This window comes from Calonectris borealis, chromosome 4, assembly GCF_964195595.1.
Source record: "Calonectris borealis chromosome 4, bCalBor7.hap1.2, whole genome shotgun sequence".
Classification (NCBI taxonomy): Eukaryota; Metazoa; Chordata; class Aves; order Procellariiformes; family Procellariidae; genus Calonectris; species Calonectris borealis.
The window spans coordinates 67456549-67480397 of record NC_134315.1 but is presented as its reverse complement, the minus strand read 5'-3'; the positions used below and the strand labels follow the sequence as shown (position 1 = coordinate 67480397).

General features: G+C 35.8%; 1 protein-coding gene across 2 annotated transcripts in view; it reads right to left on the bottom strand.

The window, feature by feature from the left end:
* The window catches only part of LRBA (LPS responsive beige-like anchor protein), a 420317-nt gene that overhangs the window by 261895 nt on the left and 134573 nt on the right, over positions 1-23849 (bottom strand). For both annotated transcript variants that reach the window (XM_075149993.1, XM_075149994.1), the window contains one exon: positions 14086-14194. In XM_075149993.1, coding sequence (XP_075006094.1) covers positions 14086-14194 — 109 coding nt within the window. The remainder of the gene's footprint in view (positions 1-14085; positions 14195-23849) is intronic.

Sequence of the window (23849 nt, the reverse complement as noted above, 5' to 3'; positions counted from 1 at the left end):
ATTTTCATTTCAACCATCAGCCATTATAAAAAAAAATGAAATTTTTACAAGTAACAAAAATAGTAATATTCTAATACTTGTATGCACCAGTCTACCCTGGTAACTTCAGAACTGCAGAGGTTTCACATGAAATCCAGCTACAATCAAGTGGGATGGGCTTTAACCCAACAGCCTGAACTCAGGTCAGTCATAAGCAGTATTTGCAACTCAGGTGCTTTTGCCAGGAAAGTCAAATGAGAAAACAAACATGCAGAAACAGAACTAGAATATAGGGAAATATTTTACAGTTTTGTGACCTCTTTCTTCAATTCCTGTTATAAATAAGCTTCTCACATAAAAACAATACTTTTGAAAATGAAATTGCATTTGAGAGAATATTCAAGACTACTGCCAAAAGACTGTCAAATACATCTGGGCTACAAATGACAATATGTTGGATCAAAAGTTAAAACCCATTTAGCAATCAGATGCATATTTCATCCTTAATGAAGGCCTGAAAAGAAGAGTTCACTTTATTCTGGATGCAGGTATGAAAGCAGATCTCACAAAGCAACACAGGCGCATCATCTAAGGATCTTTTTCACATTAAGAATCCTATTAGAAGGAAAACACTAAAAGGTAATTGAATTTCCCTCAGTTATCTTCATCTCTGTCAGCTCCTGCTACAATAACTTACTCTCCAGAGCAGAGATAACTCAATTCTGTCCAGCAAGCATATGTTATGAATCTCCAAAGCAAACTTGTCTAAATCATTCTGGTCTTCTATCAAGGTTGGCTGTGGATATGAACTCTGACAGAAAGCAAACAAATTTATTTTTATCTTTTCAATAATTCACTTCCCTGTGCCTTGATGGAACAATCTAAAGACATAAATGTTTCCACTAATTCTGGAATTATAAAGACTGGTTGAAAATATTTGATCTGGAAGTTAATGCTATTATAAACTGTTTGATTCACCATTCTGTTTTAGCAGAAACAAAAAAAAAGAGTGTTACTGTAGTTGCAGGTTCCTGTAGGTATACAAAAACTAAACTTACCTCATGCTGTAATTGCCATTTTTTAGAGTGGTTTTGACATTTATATTTTCATCTTCAATGGAAATGTTAACTGTACAGATAATAACAACAGAAGTATACTCTAACTTTTTCTGTCATCAAAGCTCTTAAAACAACAGTAAGCGCAAATTCTCCACGCATGTGAGCAAACTACTTTGATTTAAAAAGTGACACTTTAGGAAGGTATAATGACTTATCTAGACCAACATCACAAAAGAAAAGCAAAACATAAAGCAGCCAAAGGAAGGGTAAATGACAAGAATCAGAAAAGCTACTTTCAAAAGGAGATGAGGCAAAATACTAGATAAGGTTCTGGTCAAACTAACATTAACCGTACAATTCCTGTCAGTTTGTGATTGTTTCAGGCTGTTCAACATATATGTAAAAAAAAGGCTGAAGAATGAGTGAATAACGAAGTGGCAAAGTTCGTTGCTGATACTAAGCTATTCAGAGTTGAATAATCACGAAGGAGCTGTGAGGAACTGGAGGAGGAGCTTGGAAGACCAAGTCATCGTGGTAATGAAACAGCACATGAACTTCAGTGTAGATACAAGAAATGTAGGAAAAAATCTAATTTTAGATATGAAATGATGGACTCTGAGTTCATCTTTATCTTCACTCCTTTTTGCCATAATGAGATGGTATTATCAATGACAGTTCTATGAAAACACCAGCTTGGTACAGGATAATCAACAAGCACGCAGGAATCAAGTAAAGAATTAGGAACCACTGTGAAGAGAACAACACAGAAAACATTGTGTATTTACAAATTCCTGGTGTGTCCACATCTGGAATGCTGGGTGCAGTTTTGAGTCTTCCATCAGAAAATATGGTAGAACTGAGAAGCATTATGGAAGGATTCAGAATTGGAATCACTGCCATAGAAGAAATAACTATGTAACAGTAGGATTTTTCAAGGTGGGGGGAAAAAAAGACAACTCAGGAGGGATAGGAGAATTCTGTAGAATCGTGGTATAAAGGACCCTTTCCAGGTGAGTTTGCAGGAATGGGTTATATAGATTCTTACATCAGATGGAGCGAGTCACCAGGAAAAAGCAGGCCAAAGAGATGGAGAGTGCATGCTGAGAAGGTCATGTGTGAAAGTTTCCCAAGAGCTGGTAAACTCTAGGGACTGGCAGTCTCACTGAACTGCAAAACATGATCAATTCAGAATACCACAGGTCAGATGAATCTGTACATCACCACTAGCACACGCTAGTACCAGCAGCAGGTTGTATGACTCAGAGAACATCCAAGAGAGTGACAGCTACTCCACGCAAACAAAGAATACAGGACTGTATATATAAACCCATGAAGCAAAGGGCCTTCTGCAGGAGTTTTTGAAGGTATTGGAATGCCAGTAAAACCCTTCATTACACTTGTTGGAGTATATAGTTGGAGTCAGCCTCCCAACTGTAAGCTCCAACTGTAAGTGTGTAAGTCATGGCATTGTGTGTGCTTATCAGCTATTAACAGTAACAGCTTTATTCTATTAATTACAATGGTATAACGAACAGAAGGTGTTCTAAGAAATAGAATCACGGTTGTGATCCGTGTCTCCCCTCCAACCTGACTTGCTACCAGCAAAAGCATTTTACAACACAAAAATTAAACTAAGATGCCAGTACAATTTACAATTAACTTAGTGAAACTCTTAGTGAAAGTCTATGTGGATTCAAAGTTTTGCTGGGCAAATGGAGGAATAATCCCTGAAGGGCCACTAAGCACATGCCCATCATTTCTGGCAAGCAAGAATCAAAAGTCCCTGAACTTAAAATTGCAGAAGGGTGGGAGTGTATTCTGGGAAACTTTTACTGTTGTTTGCCCTTTTAATAAACTATTCCTTAAGTATCCACAGTTTAAAATAGGATAATAGGCTTGATCAAAGACTCAATGTGATTAGTCTTGCTCATCCATGTTCCACTAGGAATCAATCTTCCAAGAACAGAGCAGAACTACTAGGATGATCTAGAGTATGCAGACATCACCTTAGAAGAAAAAAACCTAGACGAATAAAACTCATTTAGCCTAGCAAAATGAAGTGAGGAGATGTGATAAATAATAGATAAAAAAAGCAAAAATAAGAAAAACTAAAGAAAAAACACCAGTGAAGCCCAAAGACAATAATCACATAATAACAAAGAAATATATGCTGAATACAAGTAAAAATAAACTAGAAAAAGTTTACAATTGCGCAGAATATTTAAGTCCAACCTACCAGCTAGCATAGTGAGAAAAAACACCTTCAGGTATTCAGACCCTGAAGATCTTTTCTGACCTTGTCAGCACCAATATCAGAATTGTTTTAATATAATGTCTTTCTCATTCAGATCAAACTAACCTATAATAAAGCACATAGGAGAGAGGTGTACTGTCACCAGTGTTTTTTCTTCAAAGCTGAACAACTCCTAACGCCGTTGTTAAAAAGGTACATAGGTAATGCAAGCTACCTTTGGACAGGAATTTTAGAAGAAAATCTCCAATCAAGCACAATACGATATTTGCTTTGTTAATGCTAGAAATTTACACTCTACATACACTGCATTACTTCAGTCAAGAGTATTTTAGAATCACTGCCTTGCATGAGCTACCATAAAAGTCAGTACATGAATAATAAACAAAGTAAACACTACTGATTTATTTTTCATGAATAGGTGAGAACAACATTTCTGATGGGAACATCTAATTTGAAGCAAGAAATTTCTTAGCTAGCTAGCTTAGTTTTCATAAAGAGCATAAAAAGATGCAGCAAAACATGGAAAATGTTTTTATAGACAACACTAAAACTGTATAAAAAGATACAATATTAGGGGTTCAAAGGAAACGTATGCCATCCATCAAAAGGCTTTTTAAAAGACAAAAAAAGCTGGAATGGTTAAACTGCAGAGAAAGAAGGCTGTAAGAAAATGGCATTCTTCAAGAAGTCTGTTCAAAGAAGGAAAACAGAAAAATATGTCAACTATGGTATGTTAGTTTCAAAAACAGAATGAAGCAGGCCAAAAGAGTTTAAGGAAAACTTGCATAAAGGCATAAAAGGTGGCAATAAATTATTTTTCAAACAAATCAGGAGCAGTAAGCCCATTAAGGTATCTCTGTAGAGCTAATACAAGATCAAAGGATAAAAAGAGCTCTTGGAACACAAGACCACCACAGAGAAGTGCTAGTAGAGAAGTTATAAAAGAAAACTGACAAGTGACCAACTGCTAGGACCAGACGGTGTTCACTCAGGTGATCTAGAAGAACTCGGGGATGAACGCAGCTGAGCCATTAGCTACAGCGTTCTTGTTCAAACTGCCTCAGTGCCAGAAGAATGAAATATGCCAAATGGACTCTGGAGGACAGCAGGGAACTACATGGCAGTAAGTCTGAAATTTATAAAAGGCAAATTGGTAGCTGTGTTTAAAGCAGAAAGCAAACAATGGAATAAACACACTGGCAAGAGTCATCACTGCTTTTGTAAAGGGAAGTCATGCTTCATTAGATTTCTTTCAACAAGCCACTGGAGACACAGACAAGAAAGATCCAGTTCATAAAGTCCACTGTTTGAATGCCAAAAATGTATTTAAAGAAAGGCAGGATGCAGTAGAGCATACAGGAACATCCTTATGTTGATAAAAATTGATTAAAACAAAGGAAACTGGTTTAAAAAAAAAAGAAAAGCTAGTCTTCAAAGTGGAGGGAAATCACCAATCGAATCCCATTGTGTTATTAAATGTATTTAGAAATGACTGGAGGGTGGAAGAGGTGTCAAATTTTGGTGATAGCTCTAAGTAATTCAAGGTAGTAAAAACAACAATCAAACATGAAAAATGCTAATACAGTGACTGGGGGATAAAACAACAGGTGAAATTCATATGGAGAACTGCAAATCTTTGTCCCAATTGTGATCCCTGCCACCTGGGTAGAACCAAGGAAACACCCCTATATAATTGCCTTGTTCTTACGCTTGTCCCTAGGCACGTACTATTCAACTCTGTTAGAAACAGAATACTGAGTTTGATGGACTTCTGATCTAAACCAGTACAGATGCTCTTGAGTCTCAGCAAACTATTCATCTGTGAAACAAAAGAACGACATTAACATAGGTGAATAAAAAAAGGCATGGAATTTCCAAGTGGATTGTGATAACATTCTAAATGGTTTTGGATTTTGAATGCTCTAAAAAAAGTTCAAGTTATTCAAGTTTACTGCCAAATTGTTTCCTATTCCAGAAAACTGGCAGAACCTGTGGCTCTATAACACCCTAATAACTAAGAAATCTTCATCTGAGTATTTCAGCAATTCCCATCACAAGTCAGTATTCAGTACAGATTATTATATTTTCCTCACTTCTTACTGTGTATTTTACTTCAGGAGTTATTCTTTCAAATAAGTAACAACTCCGAAACTTAGAATTTGTAATTAAAAAGAAAAAAAGAACAAAACCCAATCCTAATAAAGTGCTGTTTAGACATTATCTTATTTGCGTTGATGAATCTTGTAAGCATGCACTAATTGTTATTCTGGATTTCGTGTGGTACTTAGCTAGCTAGCAAGCTAAATAATTAAAAAAAAACAAAACAAAACAAAAAACCCAACAAAAAACCAAACCACCCTTACAATTACAGATTTCACACACACACACACAAAAAAGTTAAGATGCACTGCCACAGCAAAAGATAAGTTCAAAAAGGAATGTCTTTTCCAAGTCTAGCAGAAGATAGATCACAGCAGAAGCACACAATGTTGCTCTCCCTTCTTCTAATTACCCCATTTTCTTCATGCCTATTGTGTTTCAGTTCAGCCATTAAAGTAGCAGGGCAAAATTATAAAACATAAATGGTTACAGGAATTGAGTCTTTAGCTCCTTCTGGCAGAGGTTTTTTTAGGTTTCCAGGGTCTACAAATGCTAAAATGGCAAGAATTTCAGAGCATGTTCTGCTAAGACTTCCAGAGCCATGGAGAGTAGATTAATTAAGCTCATTGATAATCTCTAGTGAAAATAATCAGCTGTAACAGTGCTTACAAGAGGTAAGTTTTTAAAACAAAGTGAAAAATAAGGGTAAAAAGTTTTTAAAACAAAGTGAAGAATAAGTAGATGTGTTAAATATGTAACAGGAGAGAAAAAAGGCCATAAAAAGTTAAAATCTCATACAGCCAGTATTGTAAAACACTGTGCAGAAAAGACTCATATCTCCATGACATTCCTGAATTTTTTTTCAAATTACACTTAGTATGTAAATGAAACATAGCATAAATTATAAAATGCGGAAGAGTCTCAACAAGATACTGTTAAACACTAAGCATTAATTATAAAGTAATAAACTTCATTAGCATCAAAAAACAAGAATAGTTTTTTTTGTATATGAAATAGCTACAGTTATTAATCTATTTCATTTCCATATTCAATATGATTTGAAAAGCCCAATAATATGTTGATCCTTATTAGATTTAATTCTTCACATCGTTTGTCTCATAATTTGCCAAAATTATCCAAAAACGGTAATGAAGATAACATCACTTATTGTTTCATCAGAAAAGTCTATAGGAGAAAGTAGTTCTAAAATGAATTTTCTTTCAAGCTGCTTCAGAAGCAATATTATTATATCTTTGATAGCTCTTAGACATATTTCTGTAATTTGATTTAAAATTGAGATATAACAAAAAAGATGTCTCAGCATTCCAGTGCAAGTTTTCATTCCTTCTCCTCCCATTGCTTATTAAGGCATAGTGAAAGAGAAACCACAATTTTTCACTCCTCCTTTCATAATCAGGCAATACTTTATCCCAACACTTCCCAGAGCACAGGGAAAATGTTATAATGTTCAAACGGAAAATGACCCTCTCATTTCAGTATCCTTTGACTCACATGAGACAATGAATCCTAAAAATTGCCACCTCAGGAATATGAGAAATTTAATTTTCAACATATTGCAGCAGAACAAAACTGGTTAATCCTCCAATGGAAAAAAAAATATATACTTCCATGCTCAGCACTCTGTTGAAGAGTTTATAATACCTCAAAAAAAAATGTGTTTAGAAATGAAAGTCAAAATTTTTCTTCCTTCTACCGACAGATGGTGCTGTAGTGCCTACGCTGCCCAATGCAAAGGGCAGCATTTATTTAAAAATCTGAATCTGAGAGAGAGTTAAGCCCATTCATAAGGAAATGTGTAAAGCCTTATTTCTCTGTGAGGGTACATCTAACTTCCTTTGTGTTGCCACATTACATTTTAGCGATCTTATGGCCTATAACTTTTGGTTACCTTACTACAGGACGCCTACAACTTGCACTACCCAGTATCTTCATATGTTCTGTGAAGATTCATTGCTGATAACCCACATTGCTAGACAGAATACCCACTGAAAGCATTCCAAAATCTTTCGTTCTAATAAATAATGTCATTGCCATTAAGTCTGTTGAATAACACTTCATATAAAAGGATGTTGTAAGAGCCACAGAAAGATTATTTGATGCATGAGTTCTATAACAAAGCAGCTTTTATTAAAAACACTGGAAAATTATATGGAGAATAGGGAGCCAGTCAAGGATTAAAACTGTCTTTCCCGCAGTAACTATTTGTTACATACAGAAGTAACAATCATCTACAGAAACTACAAAGACACCAAATACCTTTTCATAACTCTCTCAAGGGCTCTCAAACATTCTTTTTGACTTACGGGTATTCTGTCACAACTGATCTGCAGTACTTTTTAGTTACTTCCTCTGATACAAATAACATCATCTAACATTTAATGCTTATACACCAAAGGGGAAAAGGTGCAGAATATACAAGATTATCAATCAACGGAACCACTGAATTTTGTTTTCTGCCAAGGAAACAAAAAGCAAATACCTACATCCAAGTCACTATTGGAACGCTTGCCTACCCTTGCATCTTATCTCTGTCAAGGCAATACTTGTATTAACATTAAGATTTGTTTCTCAGCATGAGCCATGAAGTAAAACATTCAGTTTATTACTACACACAGCCTATAAATTGATACTGAATAAGAATTAAAACTGTGAGGAAGTCCAAGTCTTCCGCATGAAAAAATATAACTGAACAGAAAAGGGCAACAAATTTTACAGCAGCTGGAAATGCTAGATTTAATTATTGAAGAGAAATCATGCAGAGAAGTTAGCTGCCTAGCATGATTTATAACAAATGCAAAGGGAAAGTAATGTGAAATTCTCAGTTAATCAACAGAAACGGCCAATAACAAGAATGCCAGCACTTTATATTTCTATGGATGAGGAGAATTTGAAAAAATAAGACCAAAAATTCAAGGGAATGACACCACACAACCTTTAAAAAAGACGCTTTACGGAGGCAGGTTACAGCAGCAGTTACAGTTTATTGAAGAAATTTCCAAAGTGTCTGTTTTCCTCACAGACTCAGAATGAAGAATCCTTGTCCATCCGTTCTAGAAAGTTTTCTGACATTTATTGTGTTGCACTGTCCGTTGCTGCTCTACACACACTCATGATGTGCAACATTATGAATGGTTCTGTATAGTACCTTTTCCCTCATTTTCCTGTTCCGTCATGTGAATCTTCCAGGCAAAAAAAACCCCATGTTGCTGGAAGAATATTCATCAAAAATACTTTACATAAGCATTGAGATATGGTATCACAGATTTTGGTCAAAATCCAGTAGTGTCATCCAATAGCAAGCTAAACCTTCACTAGAAAGATGAAACGCTGATGCTTGAACAGTCCAGGCCTAAAACACTTGCAGGTTTACATATTTAGAATTCTATAAATATGTATATTCACACACAAATACATGAAGAGATTTATATAAGACAGGATGCATATCCAAGGCAATGGGCACTCCTGTCATAAATTATAAAATAAAGTCAATTAGAGTACAAAATTCCCTCCCCCTCCTCACACCAAATCCAATTATTCTCGTAAGCCCGACTCCGCAGCAGTCTGCACACATAATCTAAGACACAGTGCGAATCACCACATTTTTCAAGGTCATTTCTGGAAAGCAGTCTAGGTGGTAGCGTGAAAGTAGTGGTTGGAATTCAGGCATAAGAGGTTCCTCTTCAGGATTTTCAGCTCTACCAAACACTCAGGGTGAGATTTTGAAAAATGCCTAACAGACCTATGCATATAAATCCCAGGGACACTGGGCAAAATTTAAGGTTATAAGGGTTATAAGTTATGTTAGGGATGCTCACATTTCCACATTCACTGTAAAAATGTGTGCTTCACTGTCACCTCACTAGAGAAATGAGTGGAATATTGCTTTATCAGGATTCTTTGAGGCTTAATCACATTGTAAAATGGGTAAGTACATCTCCGGTCTCCCTGTGACCTCCCCATATGTCTACATTCATAGATGTAACTACCTATAGAGGTAACAGTGAAAACATAGGTGAAGAAAGGATCAGAAAAAAAAAAAAAAGAAATAAAAAGGTTGACCTTTGTATTCAGCCATAGAAAAACCTCTCACAACCAATCCTTCACCTCCAAAGCAATTTTTTTCCTTCTTTTTTACAATACCAGTTTAGAAGAAAGACAGCGTAACAGGTTTGCTCATAATTTGTTATGTAACTTATGTTATTTCCTATTAAAAAAAAGGAGTGGCCAGGCACCAAAGAGGAAGACTTTTTTGTCTTTGTCCAGGCTGCTAAGTTGTAAGGCAGAGCCCTCTAGAGAGGGTGGAAGATTGCATCTTCCGTGATGGAAGCTGAGCATCTCCAGTTTGAAGAAGGTTCTGGAGTGCAGTACTGCAGAGGCAAAAGAGGGGTCTGCAATGCAAATGGAGACAGACTCCTGACAAAAAGGAAGAAACAGAAAAATAGCCAAGCCAAGATGACAGATGCCCTTCTTGCCACCAGACACAGAAGAAGTGGATGTGCAGAATTTGCTGCTGTTCAAGACACTTTATTTGAAGTTTCTGAAAGAGAGAGAACTGCCTTGAGAAGACAGAGGGAGGAGAGAAAAGATTTCTTTTCAAATCCTTTTAATTTAAATCTATCTCACCCAGGCACTCAGAGTTTCCTGCATATCTAAACTTACAGCATAAATTGGAACAGTATGCAAAAACATCCACCCTTGCTTTAGAGACTCTTCCTATGCTTTTGGTCATCCTACTTTATGGAAAGGGTATAGGCACTTTCCTCTCAATATTCTGACCAATGCAGAGTCCCACCATATAGAGATATAGCAAAGAAAGGTCCAATCAGACCTTATGCAGCAAAGTGAATATGTGCCACGTTTGCTGCTGCTTCTCTGTCTCCTCCTGGCTGTGAAAGAATTGATAGGTGGACACTTCTCAATCCATTTCTCGAAGGAAAACACCTCTCCTATACTTGTAATGAATTAAGAACCAAATAGGAGTGCTACCTTCCCCTCTGGACCCTGTGCAACTTTTTAACAGTCACATGACAAATACTTCTTTGCATCACATTTCTAAAGTGCAGTTCTTTAGCAGAGCAGTGCCTTTCCTAGTATTACTTATTTTCCTGGGTTTTTCCTTCCTTTTACAATGATCATCTTTACCCCATTTATAACCAAATACTATACAATAATATATTAATACAGAATTTTATTATGAAGCTTGTCTAAATTTCCCATTGCTTTCTCCCCCCTCTATGTGCCCCAAATATCAGACTTCAGTTTTAAATGATGACAAGATATTTTGCCTTTTTTTTTTAAAACTGCCCTTGCCTTTCAAAAAAAAAAACAGAAAAAAAAAGAAAGAGGAAAAAAGAAAAAAGTGTTCTACAGAAAAATTTATAAGACTAGATTGCTCTATCACCATGGTGCAAACCTGTCCAAAATCTGACATATTGCAAGGCTCATCTTTGTCATGACTTTTAGAAATGGGAGAATTAAAACCAGGTAGCAGTAAACATACTACAGATCTTTAAAAAGAAATTTGGGGGTTGGATTTTTGCTGACCCAATGTTATCATGGAATATTTCATATGTGCTCTGAAACACGAGAAATGCAAGTCTGAATAAAAATGAAAAATGGGTAACAGTTCTTGCCAGATTTCTCATCTGTCTCTGGATCTTTATCCCTCGCTCAACCAGCCTCACCTCCTTTCTCCCCACAGCTCAGGTGGCAAAGCTTGGTTCTGACCAAACCATTTTTTAAAAAAAAGTTGCAGCTTTGCAACTAGTAATTACCACAATCATAAAATGCTTTTAAATGTGATCAAAACCACTTTCGTATATACCATTCTTCAGGGATAAATGTTATAGGATCGCACTATTTTCCAAGGAATTGTTTAATGTTTTTGTGGTACACAGGATCTGCTCACTTTCTTCAAGTATCACAGCAGGGAAATTCCTCGTCTTAGGACATTATTGGTGCAAAATATTTACATAAAATTTTAAAAAGAATTGGAAAAACTCACAGCAGAAAAATCACAACACTTTATTAAAGACATGACCTTTGGTTAGGGAAGTGTCTGAGCTGCAGATCCCTATATGATAAGATGGAATTTATGAAAGAATAGCCTATCTGCTTCCTTGTACAACTGCTGTTTTCTGGACATATACCAAGGCAGATGGGATATTGCATTCAACGGACTGATCAAGCAGAGTCTTTCTCATGACTGGAAGAATACCATCTTCATTCCAACTCATTTCTCAAGAACAGATGGAAGATGAAGCAGCAAACCAAGGAAACGGGTGCATGCAGGTGACCAAACCACACCAGTCAGGCTAGCCAAAACAATCTTTAGCTCAGGGCTCATCATCTGCTACTTTGCTTCCTTACAGGTCCTCAAACTGGAGAAATGAACCAGATCAAAGGCTGTATCAATTGTTTTGAAAGTCCTTTTTCTCTTAATTGCGAGTACTTCCTGTCACATGCCTGTGTGTCATGACATGAGTGTTAGGACCAAAACACAGGCATCAACACTGACACCCATTCATACAATGGGAACATACCTACCAATTGCAATAGACAGCATGTCAGCAGCCCAACACAGCACAGATCCATTCCCACTAAGTGATGGAATGGCTCCAGTCCAGTCAAGTAACAGATCCATTTCTGGGCACAACAGAAGAAAGGCAAGTTTCCTATAGCCTGGAGCACCACTTTAAAAGGCTATGAGGAACACCATGGCTAAAAAGTACCATTGTGCTAAAACAAGTCAAGCACACTTGACAGGACATGTGAAAAACAGACCATACCATGGATGGATGGAACATGGTACACAGGAATTTCTGATTGTTGATGTGATGCCTGCAGATTCAAATGGATGTGACTAACAGTTCCCCCTTCCACAAAAGAAACATAACCCGGACCGAAGTCTGCCACAGATATCAGTAACGCTAACTTCATGAAACACCAGGTTTGTTATTTAAGCATTTGGTAGACTCCAATAGTTGTATATCCTCAATTTGCACACCTGCAGAAGTGATGCTAGATCTAAGTTTTTCTAACACAGTAACAAAACTGCACTTGATAAACAGACTGCTGCTATTTTAGTACACTAGTTTCTGTTTCAGTTCAACCTGATGAGTTAAACCCCTTGAGCCATCATCCTGAGATAGCACAAATTCAAAACAGCATCAATTTAAAAAAGTATCAGCCAACTCTTATCCTAGAGAGTTGTCACAGCAAAACTCAGAGCTATATTAAAAATGTAAGTGGATGCTCAGTGTAAATTTCTTCCAGACATCATAAAAGGTGTCTTGACACTGAAATAAGGGTAACAGTGAAGTTATCACTGAACAACTGTATTCATTGACAGCCCACATTTACATGACAGAACCCTTTACCTCACACAGATTTCCCACATACATGCACACCTTTGCGAATAGTTTGCATCTGAAGAAAAAAAGTGGGCTGTTCATCTAATCAATAATGCCATGTCATGCATGGAGCTTCTGCATAAATCCAGAGCAAAAGATGTCAAGCATGTCCCACTCCAATGATTATCAGGCAATGAAGTAAAAAGATGCACTTTTCATCTCCACAGGACTGTCGCCAAACCCTTGATGTAATAAATGAAACATGCCTGCTATTTCACCATTGCAAAATGGTACTGTAGATATCTTACAACATCTCTGTTTGCAGGAGGGGGTAACTAGCTCTAGATGAAGTGCAGATATGTTATTAAACAACGCACAGCTTGAATCCTGGGGCCAACACAGATGACCTTTAGAACATAAGCACTGTCTAAGACAAATATGCTTTCATCTTTGGGGAGTATTTTTTCAAGTAAAGATTTAAGGGAAAAACAGTTTAGAAATACGTTAAGCACAAATGTGCCTTCAATCTCTTAATGCTTCATTTTAAAAACAAACCCACAAGTAGGATCACATGTCAGAAGAAAGACTAAGTACTCTTTAAGCAGAATATTAGTGAATTTAGTGAGATTTAGCTTCATTTTCATTTAAACAATCCAATAATTAAAGCACAGAGAAAGGAGATACGTGATGTAAAGTAAGATCCAAAATTGGAGGTATGACTAAAGTGATTCAGAAAGAAGGCTTGTATTTTTATTACAGGTCTATAAAAACAAAGACCATTATTTCACTTTAGAATCCCTTAAGTGGGATGAAAATACAAAAACATAACAAAACCACACTGAGGCATGTAAAACATAAGGAAAATGGTTTTAGAGATGGATTAAGTGAAATAGCAAATGATACAAAAAGGAAAAAAAGTAATTTCTCGTTTTGCACTTAACAGGCTGTTATCATTTATCTTCAGTAAGGTGTTTTTTTCAGAGTTATATCTTGACTGTGACGCTAAGCAGCTTCAACACATACAGTGATATTTGCTTCATGGAAAAGAGCAGCATTGGTATGATAAAATTCCTTCCCCCACTAACTATGGTTTGCAGATTCTGACAAGTTCTGAGCTGCTCTGCACAGCCTGTTTTTCCATCAAAGTTAGTGGCAAACTCTCAAAACACCCTACGACTGCAAAGCACTTTTCAGGATGGAACCTCCTGTGCCTGAAACAGCCGTATCACACATTGGAATCCTCAAACACAGTGGGTTTGTTATGTTTTGGTGTGGTATTTTGTTTGTTTGTTTGTTTTTTTAAAAATATTTCATTTCTTACCTCAAATTCAGCATGGCGGTTAATATCCTCTGCTCTCTGTCTGCTCAAGATAAATTCTGCTTCATTAGCCACTCTTACCAAATGGTCCTTCATGGTTTGACTCAGCAACCTGAGGACAGAGAATATATAAGAACTGCCTTGAGAGAATGAAGTCCTAAAATAAAAATCTGTAAATACAGTATATATACAAATATTTTGAGCTCTGTTCCATAACTGATTTTATTGTGTAAAGAAAATGGTATAAATAAGGTTGAAGGGTAATTTTCTGGCAACTAGTAAAATTGCATTTCAATAGTAAACCAAACTAAGTATTAAACAAAATGTAAACACTCTAGACAGTTATTTGTTTTACCTGAAATATAGATATGTAAGAAAATCTTTCACATACATACAACCCAAGATAAAGAAAAGTAAGCAGTTTATGCATATAAACATCCACAGTGAAAGCCCTAATGTAACTGATGGAAAGCGTAAATAAAAAAAAATTGTGAATTGCACTGCAGTATAGTTTTTTCTCCAAACGTAAAATTGGAATTTTATGGTAAGTATACATTTAAGTAATATTTTCAGGATTATAAAACATCTCAGTCTCACAAATGAAATGCTAAGATATACATTGTTCCAGGTTATGTACAGAATAAAGCTGTAATTCAATCTGAGATTTCTGAGGCCTTCATAAACTCTGAGTTTATGAATGGCAGCAGAGCCGACAGATTGAATTACAACCCAATTATTCTGGGAGTTCACATATTGTTACTAAAAACATTTCCTTTTTAATTAGTTACATTGGGATTCATAAAGCTAAAACTGGCTATACAGGAGCTACACTGTTTTAGAAGGTGCACATTTCCATAGGATCGCTCAAAGATACACCAGATAAATCCATTAACACTCTACTGGTTAGTTTTTCAAAATACCTATTATTAAAGCTTTTTTTTTTTTTTTTTTAAGGTTTTCAGTTGCTAATGTAGAAAAAATCTTGTTTGTCTTGCGCATGTAAGCTAAAGTACACTTCAACAAGTTCAGAGTCTACTGACAGCCTTTCTTTACAAACATAGGATTTATTATGCAGGATGCCTTCTAATGTATACAGTGTTAATTTTATCCCCTAGAACTTATTTATCTGAACTAAGGCTCCACCTGTCTCTATCTGTATGTTGGATAGTATGATCATGAATGCTCTGCTCTTTTCCTATGCTATTCACAATTCCACACTTGCAGTGGGCTTGCAGGTCACAAGCCTACTCTAATGAGAAAAAAATCCAGAGGCAGAACAACACCTGAAGCTCTTTGTTCATTGCCTCTCTCTACAAGGCTAGGAAAACTGCAGCACAACACCTAAAAGAGGCCATGTGATCATGAACCAGTTAAGCCAGTGGATTACTGTCTCCCCATGGATGAAGTCTTGAAAAAAGGAATATGCACAATTCGTTATTTGAAGCATGACTTCACCTTCTGTTTGCGGAGGCTTGTACAGAAGCCACCCTTTTAGAACGACATCATAATTTTTTTCATTTTTTCTATTTTTAGTCACTTTTAGAATGGAAGTAGCTGTTGATCCACAAACATACAATTTGGCCAATTCATCTGCATGCATTAGTCACAAACTCTTACTTTCAAAAACTTGCAGAACCAACATTGCTGCAATAATGTAACTTTGATTTCATAACTTTTCATGGCTTCAAAAAAATTGGGAAAATAAACTAGTTAAGAAGGCATTGCTCGTATACTGAAAAAAGAAATCCCAAACCTCTGTCTCTAATAATTTACAATTATGTTCAGCTAAAAATAAATTCCTACTAATAAACTAGCAACAAGACAGTTTGCATAACTAATTTCATAGTCTGGGCAGATTCCAAGCATTTGATTCCCCTCTTTCTCCAAGATCCCCAGTAGCACATTCAAATCTGTCACATAAGCATTTAAATAAACATTTCTTTATTGAACTAAGAATTGTCTAAAAAAAAAATGGGAATCATAAATACTCAAGTACTACGATATCATCTATTATGATTTACATTTAACACAGTTGGACAGTATCCCATTATTTTAATTAAGTTTGTCAATACCAATACCTTCTGCTAACCTGATTGGACTTGGAAAAATACTAGGTATCCTCTAAAAGGTCCACTTTTAACCTAACACTAGTTATCCTCTAAAAGTCCCACTTTTTTTTCATCTGTTCAAGAAAGCACCCTATACAATAATTGTTTTCAATGATTTACAACATGGATTTTCCTTTTTATCTACTAAACGTAACCAGTAAGCAGCCCAGTACATAACTGACTGTACGCTGGCACTTACTATGCATTTGAAGAGATGATGGACGTGTTCCAAACACAGCAAAGAACTACATTCCCTCACATAGGAGCAACATTCTCAAAACAGACTAGAAATGTACCTAGTAAAAACAAATAGCTTTTGAGTATCAGAAAGAGCTTGGTCTCCTACGGATCAGTTGCCACTTTTGTCACCCCTACCTCTCCTTACTAGTCCCACACACTTTCCTCATTTTCTCTATGATATTCCATACAGGGCTAGGCCAGCTAGATAAAACTTACACATGATTTTGCAGATAAATCCTAGTCGAATTTGTCATTTTGGCAACCAAAAATTCTTATGGCTAACAACTAAGGAATTGTCCAAGCTTAGCATAAGCACCTACTGGTAACTTCAAGCTGTCTTCAGCAAAAGGTAAAAGCTTCATATTATTAGGTATCAATTACTATATAATTACTTCCCTTCTTGCAAATTGCCAAATTCAGCAACTTAAAGGTCTTCAGGAGGTGAGGATAAAAATTATTTACTAATACAAATGAAGCCTATATGAAATAATTTACTGGTTTATACTATATGATAGCTGTGCTCATTATTTACATTCAAGAATTTAAAATTTTAATCTTTCTTTTCAGTCACCTTTTCCAAACACTGCATATGCTTAGATTAACTTTCTTCTAATAAACAATTCAAGCTGTATCATTATCTAGGTGGTTTGGATTTTCTTTATGAGAAGAGTATCCACATACATAGCATGCCACTCAGATTTCTACTTTGAATTTACCTCTTTAAGTGTGGAACTTAGAAAACTAAATATATATCTATACATAAATGTAATGATGGCATGACATAACAGAGGAGCCATCTATAGCCATCATTAAAAGCAAATACAAGCTCTCAGCATTGCTATAAATGAACACACCTCTGCTTTTATGTCTAAAATGAAGTTTGAATCATCTACTTCTAAACACTAATTTTGGGAACTTTGACAGCTGCTACTTTTCCATTTGAGGCAAACAAAACATTGAATGTAAGTTTGTTAAGTGTAGCTCGCTGCTTGCAATAGAAACAACTGTTTCCAGCTGAGTAGACCACTGCTGAAGCAAGGACAAGAATCTGACTCTTGCAAAAGTATTAGTTCAACTCCAAACTACATACAACACATTTTGTACATATGCGAATGGCTATAAATGGTATTAACTAGATCAGGTAACTTTATGAGACACAAATGTTTTCTTCTAAAGAAAAAAAAATGATGTTTAGAAAAATCTGATTTTCTTCACTACGACAGCAAGTACACTTCATGAATTTAAAGGATCATAATGGTTCTTTCTGGTACCTGCTCGGGCCTCCTATACAGAACTGATCATGCATGTTTTCCCCAAAATAATTTCATTTCCTCCATTAAGTCTGTATCTTCTGTTTGAGTTACAGCACAGCTTTCAGAACCATGTCCCAACTTTTTTTTTTTTTTTTTTTTAAGATTCGAAGATATTTTACACCATGTTCCCCCATAAAGAAGTTTTATAATAAGGTAATTAGTGTCAATTACAAACAAAACAAAAACCCCAACCACAACTGTTTCTTGTCTGCTTTTATCCTATTTTTTATTCCAGCAACTAGATCACATCAGTACTTTTTCTGTTAAATAAAAAGTCTATCCAAAACATCTTTTCATAAATACTTTTTTCACAGCAAAAGGACAGCTTTTCATTTTTTTGACTAAACAAAGAGATTAATTGAATTTCTTGTCTTTTTCGAAGTATGCACACCCAAGCTGGAAGAAAAACTGAAGCCTAATAATTTCCTTCTTGCCTATGCTTCATAATCTCTGTATGCAGACCCATGGACCATGTTTGCCTTATACTACTATCTCACATATCTGGGTTTTTTTTTTTTTCAGTGTTATTAAACACCAAAATTCTGTTGAATGTGGTAATTTACACTCCTCCTTCCCTGATAGATTCCCTTCTGGTTTGGTTTTATTTATGACGAGTTATTGAATTAAGATTTTTTCTGATCTTTAACATGAGAAAAGCGTGGGTGGACATGTTCTGTAAAACTTAGACCAGAATACCTATGGCAGTAAAGACTGGATACCAGGCCTACTCTTCTGCTTTCAGTGGACACCAGATTCGAGCTCTCAGACAGACTTTTCTTCCTTTGTCTAAGCACTTTCTTTCTGGACTAAAATATTTAGAAGATGTGATTAACTTTGAAAAGATGAACAGCCTAGTAAAAACAAGCAAGGGGACAGATCCCATGCTGGAAGTTAAATATATACTTGCATACTTTCCTGGGACAGGAATGAAGTGCTAAACCACTGACAGAAGGAGTTCCAGCCAAATACATGAGATACTCTGATTTTTATTGTTACGCTGGAAGAGAAAACTATAAGACACAAAGCAAGAAATCTTCTTACTCTGGTTTCTGGCTGCCGAATGCTTAGATGATCAAGTAAAAAGTCACGTTTCTCCTTACAACAAGCACAAAGAAGAAGGTACAAGAGGGAAAAAATGGAACAGAAAAATATGTGCAAGCAAAGAAAGTGAGAGATGGATAAATTCTGGGTTATACTGGTAATTCTGGTAATCCTGATGTCCAACAATTATCAATTTTAGTCAAAATATGGAAAAAGCTTTACAGATGACATTTACAACAGCTGTTTAGGCATAAATCTCTCAAAGTACTACAGGGAGAGATTATGTACGTTCCAGACGCTACCACAACTAAGAACTCAAATAGCCAAGAAAGGTAAGCTTTCCTACTTGCACTCCTCAAACCTAGCATATAAAAGATTCTCTTACTTCAAAAGAAGAAATGTTCTACATGGATACGCACTGTCTTTTATGGGATCTGACTGCTCAATGTGCTAAGTGTTGGAATTACTGCTGCAAGGAAGTTTTACAATTGCTTTGTGGAACACAGATACTTTACAGACACACTATTGAATCATCAAAAAATACAGGCAAGCCCATAAGGTCCTAAAGACTGAAGTTTGAACACATTTATCCCCTTAACATAGGAGAGGAAAAAAAAAACAACAAAGAACAAAAATTGTGCAGACTCACCAAAATGCTGAATTGGACATGTGATAGCATAAAACTTAACAGCACTCAAAACGACAGCTAGGAGGGGACACACCACTCCAACCTTTCCTATCTAGGATGGCCACTTAGGACATATCAGAGCCTAGTGAAAACTGATCTGAGGTTGTGTTCACATTCTGAAAGAGACTGCATGGTCGTACAACAGATGATTTCTGAAAATTTTCTATCAGATAGCAATAGTTCAATACATGTGTATGCACAGAGTGCAGTACAAATACCTTGTTGTCACTCTTGCATTAATTTATTTTTTAAAAGCACATTACTAAAAACTTTCTACATAAAAAACCATTTAAGAATTCCCAGGCACTCAAAAGTGTTTTATGATTTTGCTTTTTCATAGCAAATTAATGGCATATTCTCACAAGCAAAACCTACCTTTGTCATATACATACCCTCCAAAGTTACTAGCATCTCCAATAATAAAAGCTTACATTAATTTTTAATCGTTAAGACATAGTTCTCCCCAAAAAGCTTCTGCTTACTCATTAAGTTGCAGCAAAGATCATATGTTTCCAGTTACACAAAAATGATGCAATTTAAATCCATGCACAGATGATCAAACAAAACTCAGTGAAATAAAAAACTGTTTTAAAAATGGTTATGCATGTCACACTGTATCTTAGTGCACACACACGCACAAAAAAAAAATCATGTAGTGTCAAGAACCCCACCTCAAGTCACTTATTCGTCTCTGAAACACATCCAGGCTACAATTTCTGATTTTCAGCACATTTAAAATATTGTTTAAAGTCCAGCCTCATGATCTTCTGTAGTTCAAATTCACACATTAACAAAGCTGCTTCTGGTATGAAACCAAAACAATAACATAAAAACTCAGAAAATACATCACCAAAAATCCCTTTTACAAAACCTACCGCTTACACAGAATAGGTTGCTAAAAATAAAAAGCAAGAAAATGTGGAAAACACTTTTTTCTCTTACAAATCAAGACTAAGGTGCAGGTTCTGTGTTATCAGAATCTCAGGGCAAGGAGGCTGCAATAAGGAGAGCAGACTGGTAGTAATCAATTCTAGTTTGGACATGACTACATTTATCATTTTTTCTCCTGAGCCTTTTTTGGTCAACTATGCACAAAGCGTAAGTCTGTCAGTTATCATCCATTTTTTCATTAATAGCTGTATTTTTCTAACTATTTTCATCATACTAGTTGCTCCTATGGCAACACATTCTCTAACATTCATTCCTTGAAAGTGACCGCACTATTGCCAGTGAAGGACAATTGAATGGGGCAGCCTACATCTGTCCCCTATTTTCCATTAGGAAAGTGTGCAAGTAATTGGCCAACTAGTTTGATTGCCAACTATTTCAATATTAAAAAATATTTGCATCTATGACCAGTCAAAAGTAATATATACAATTTAAGAAAAGGAACAGCAGGTGACATGTTGAAATTTTCTTAGTACAGTTCCTTCTAAAAAAAAAAAAAAGCTGTAGAAATACAGATGATTACAGCATTCCAGATTTTATACCACTGGATGTTATGTATTGGGAAAATAATACCAGTTACATCTGGTTATTTCTGGAGAACTTTGGGCCTTTTTTTGGTTGGTGGGTGAAATTTTTACTTGCTAAAGATATTAGATTTGCATGATGTCTGCCTTCCTCCTTCTCCCAGTAACTTTTGAATTCATTGGGTAAGTCCAACAAATCTATTTAACAGAAGGCTAGAGTTTCTCAAAAATATTAATTTTATGCAAGTTTTATATCCAACAGAGGACAAAAACCCTTGCAAGCATCCTTAAAAAAAAAAAAAAAGCTGTTTTCAACTGCACTGAAAGCCATAAGAGAAAATCCAATACAGAAGGAGCATCCTCTGATATGGCAGGAGAATTTTGATTAGATTTCATTCCTCATTAGACAACAGAGAATCTATGAGAGCAATGAGAAAAAGCTACAGAAAAATCAACTTCATTAGTTCTGCTTCTCCTGGATACATTTGCAAATCCTTAAGTTTTGGTTTGTTTGTTTTGGTTAAGGATTTGAAAGGGCAAAGGCAAAGGAGAGGAAATTATACATGTATTCTGCTAGTTTAATGAGGTTATCTTTCAACCAAACTTTATGTGATAGTTTTTTAAAGCAACTGCTGTCTGAACATTCATTTACAGATGTATAAAAATATATGTATGGAACACAGCACTTAATTCTTTGGATGACCAAGAAAACTATGCTTGAGAAAATTAAAATTAAGCATCTTCAAGAATCTCTTCAACTGAAAATCGGAAAGAATAATTGCTGCAGCATGCTTAGGAGACTGATCCCTCAACTCCTGCCACGTCAAACCCATTATCACCCCAAAGGGGATAATAACTGTCATGCCTAGTCTCAAGCTCGAGTACGTTTGTTAGTGCACTGACTGATACAGAAAACAAGGGCTAGCATAAGAGATGTTTCACACTAAAGTGTGCTAATGAATCAAAGCGACAGGAGAGAGTTTTAACCTTCACAGAGCAAAGGAGTTGTTTGCTAACTGGTCAAGTAGAGGAAGTAAGAGTCTAACAAAAGAGACATTTGTACATGCAAGGAAGTAAAACAAAGCTGCTTTTTTTTTTAGTTCAGAAATAATAGCTTGACCATCTCCTGCATCAGAGGAAACATAATGAGTTTCAGGGTGAAAAAAAGGAATCTGTCTGGACACCTTGGAAGTCTCCAAAGGAGAGGACCGGCTATGACAGTGAACCAAATCACACCTAAAGGATGGTTCTGGTGAACAAATTCCTTCATCAGTAAGCTCTCGGGTTGAGGCTCCAAAACAGACTCTCCCTAAAGGGAGGACCCAAAGGTGAAAGGCAAGCGCAAAGACTAAAATCTAGACTGACAGAAGTTCAGCAGGCTAAGAAAAACATTTCACAATCTATACTTCTGCTGCACAGATGGCTCAGTACATAGAGAAGCAGTGGGTACAGGCACCTTTTTAACAAGGTTTCAAAGAGCAATAATAGTGTTCCCAGACATTACAATAATAGTGAACAATACTTATTCATTTTTATTAAAAACAGATTAATGTTCAATGTAGCAATGTACTGAAATTGACATTTCTTTTCATGCACAGAAAGAGGTTATTTTCCAATAACCTGCTCCTTTAGCTTTTCACTTACATTCTGTACCTTCCTGGTTTTCTACACAGTTGGGGTTTTTTTTGGGGTTGTGGCTTTTTGTTTGTTTGGTTTGGTTTTGTTTTGGGTTTTGGTTTTTTTTTGTTTTGATTTGGGTTTTTTTGGGGTTTTGGGGGTTTTGTTTTGGTTTGGTTTTTTTTACTATGCTTGTAACCTGGCCTTCAAAAGACTTCAGTTGTGTATTTCAGTTTTAGGTAGGTTTACAGTTCGTTATTTTTACATACTAGTCTCCTGTTTAGAGATTTTTTCCAGTTCAAGATTCAAAATTTCACCAGGCACAAACAAATCAATTCTGCTATACATGTGCAGTGGACCTGATATATCTGGAAAGCCTGGGAGCAACTATATATGTAACACATCAGTTACTTGTGAACATGATGAAATTCAGACCAACACATTCTGAATGCAGCACACACACTGTAGATCTTATGAGTCCCAAAGGCAAACTTTCTGCACATATTTCTGTCCAGGGAATCCTAGCCAAAATATGGCAAGCCTAAACATAAAACTTTCAACTGCTGCAAGAAAGAGGTACATTCATACCTTTCACATAAAAGCAAAAAATACATTTGAAAGCAAGTATAAGAAGAGATTTAGATCTCTTCTTCTAGACCTCTCTCTCTTCCAGAAAGATTTTTCAGTTGTCTTATTTGCCTGATGAACAAAAACAGCAGAACACATTTCAAACTGGAGTATCCTCTGGTATCGTTAGTCCAAAAAATTAGTAATAAACATTGGGAATAAAAACCTGGTTTACAAAGGTTATAGGATGACCAAGACTTTCTCCATCAAGGTGGCAGACAACCGCAATTCTGTGATTCCACAAATTCTAGGCAGTTCTTCCAGTCCTTAATTTTATTTTATTTATTCTAACACCCCACATGTCATGGTACCCCACAGACATCCTTCCTTACTTGCTGAAATCTGTTCTGTCCTTTGTACAACTACCTTGTCTTTTTTTCTTGAGTACTTATAGAAACAATTTAAAAATTCAACTTTTATTGTACAATTTTTCAGTTAAAGTTTAAATCAGTATCATTCAGCTATTCTCATTTTTAAGTTTTAATTAAAAGATTTCAGCTTTTGGAGTTTTGAGGATTATAATGTTATGGCAAAAATACATAAACAATAACAAATACAATAAAATACAAGGCCTGAAATGTTTTAGTATATGTGTTAGTATATGTGCAAGAAAAATAATGTGCAACCTGTATAAAGAGAAGAAAAGAGTAGTTCTGGAATA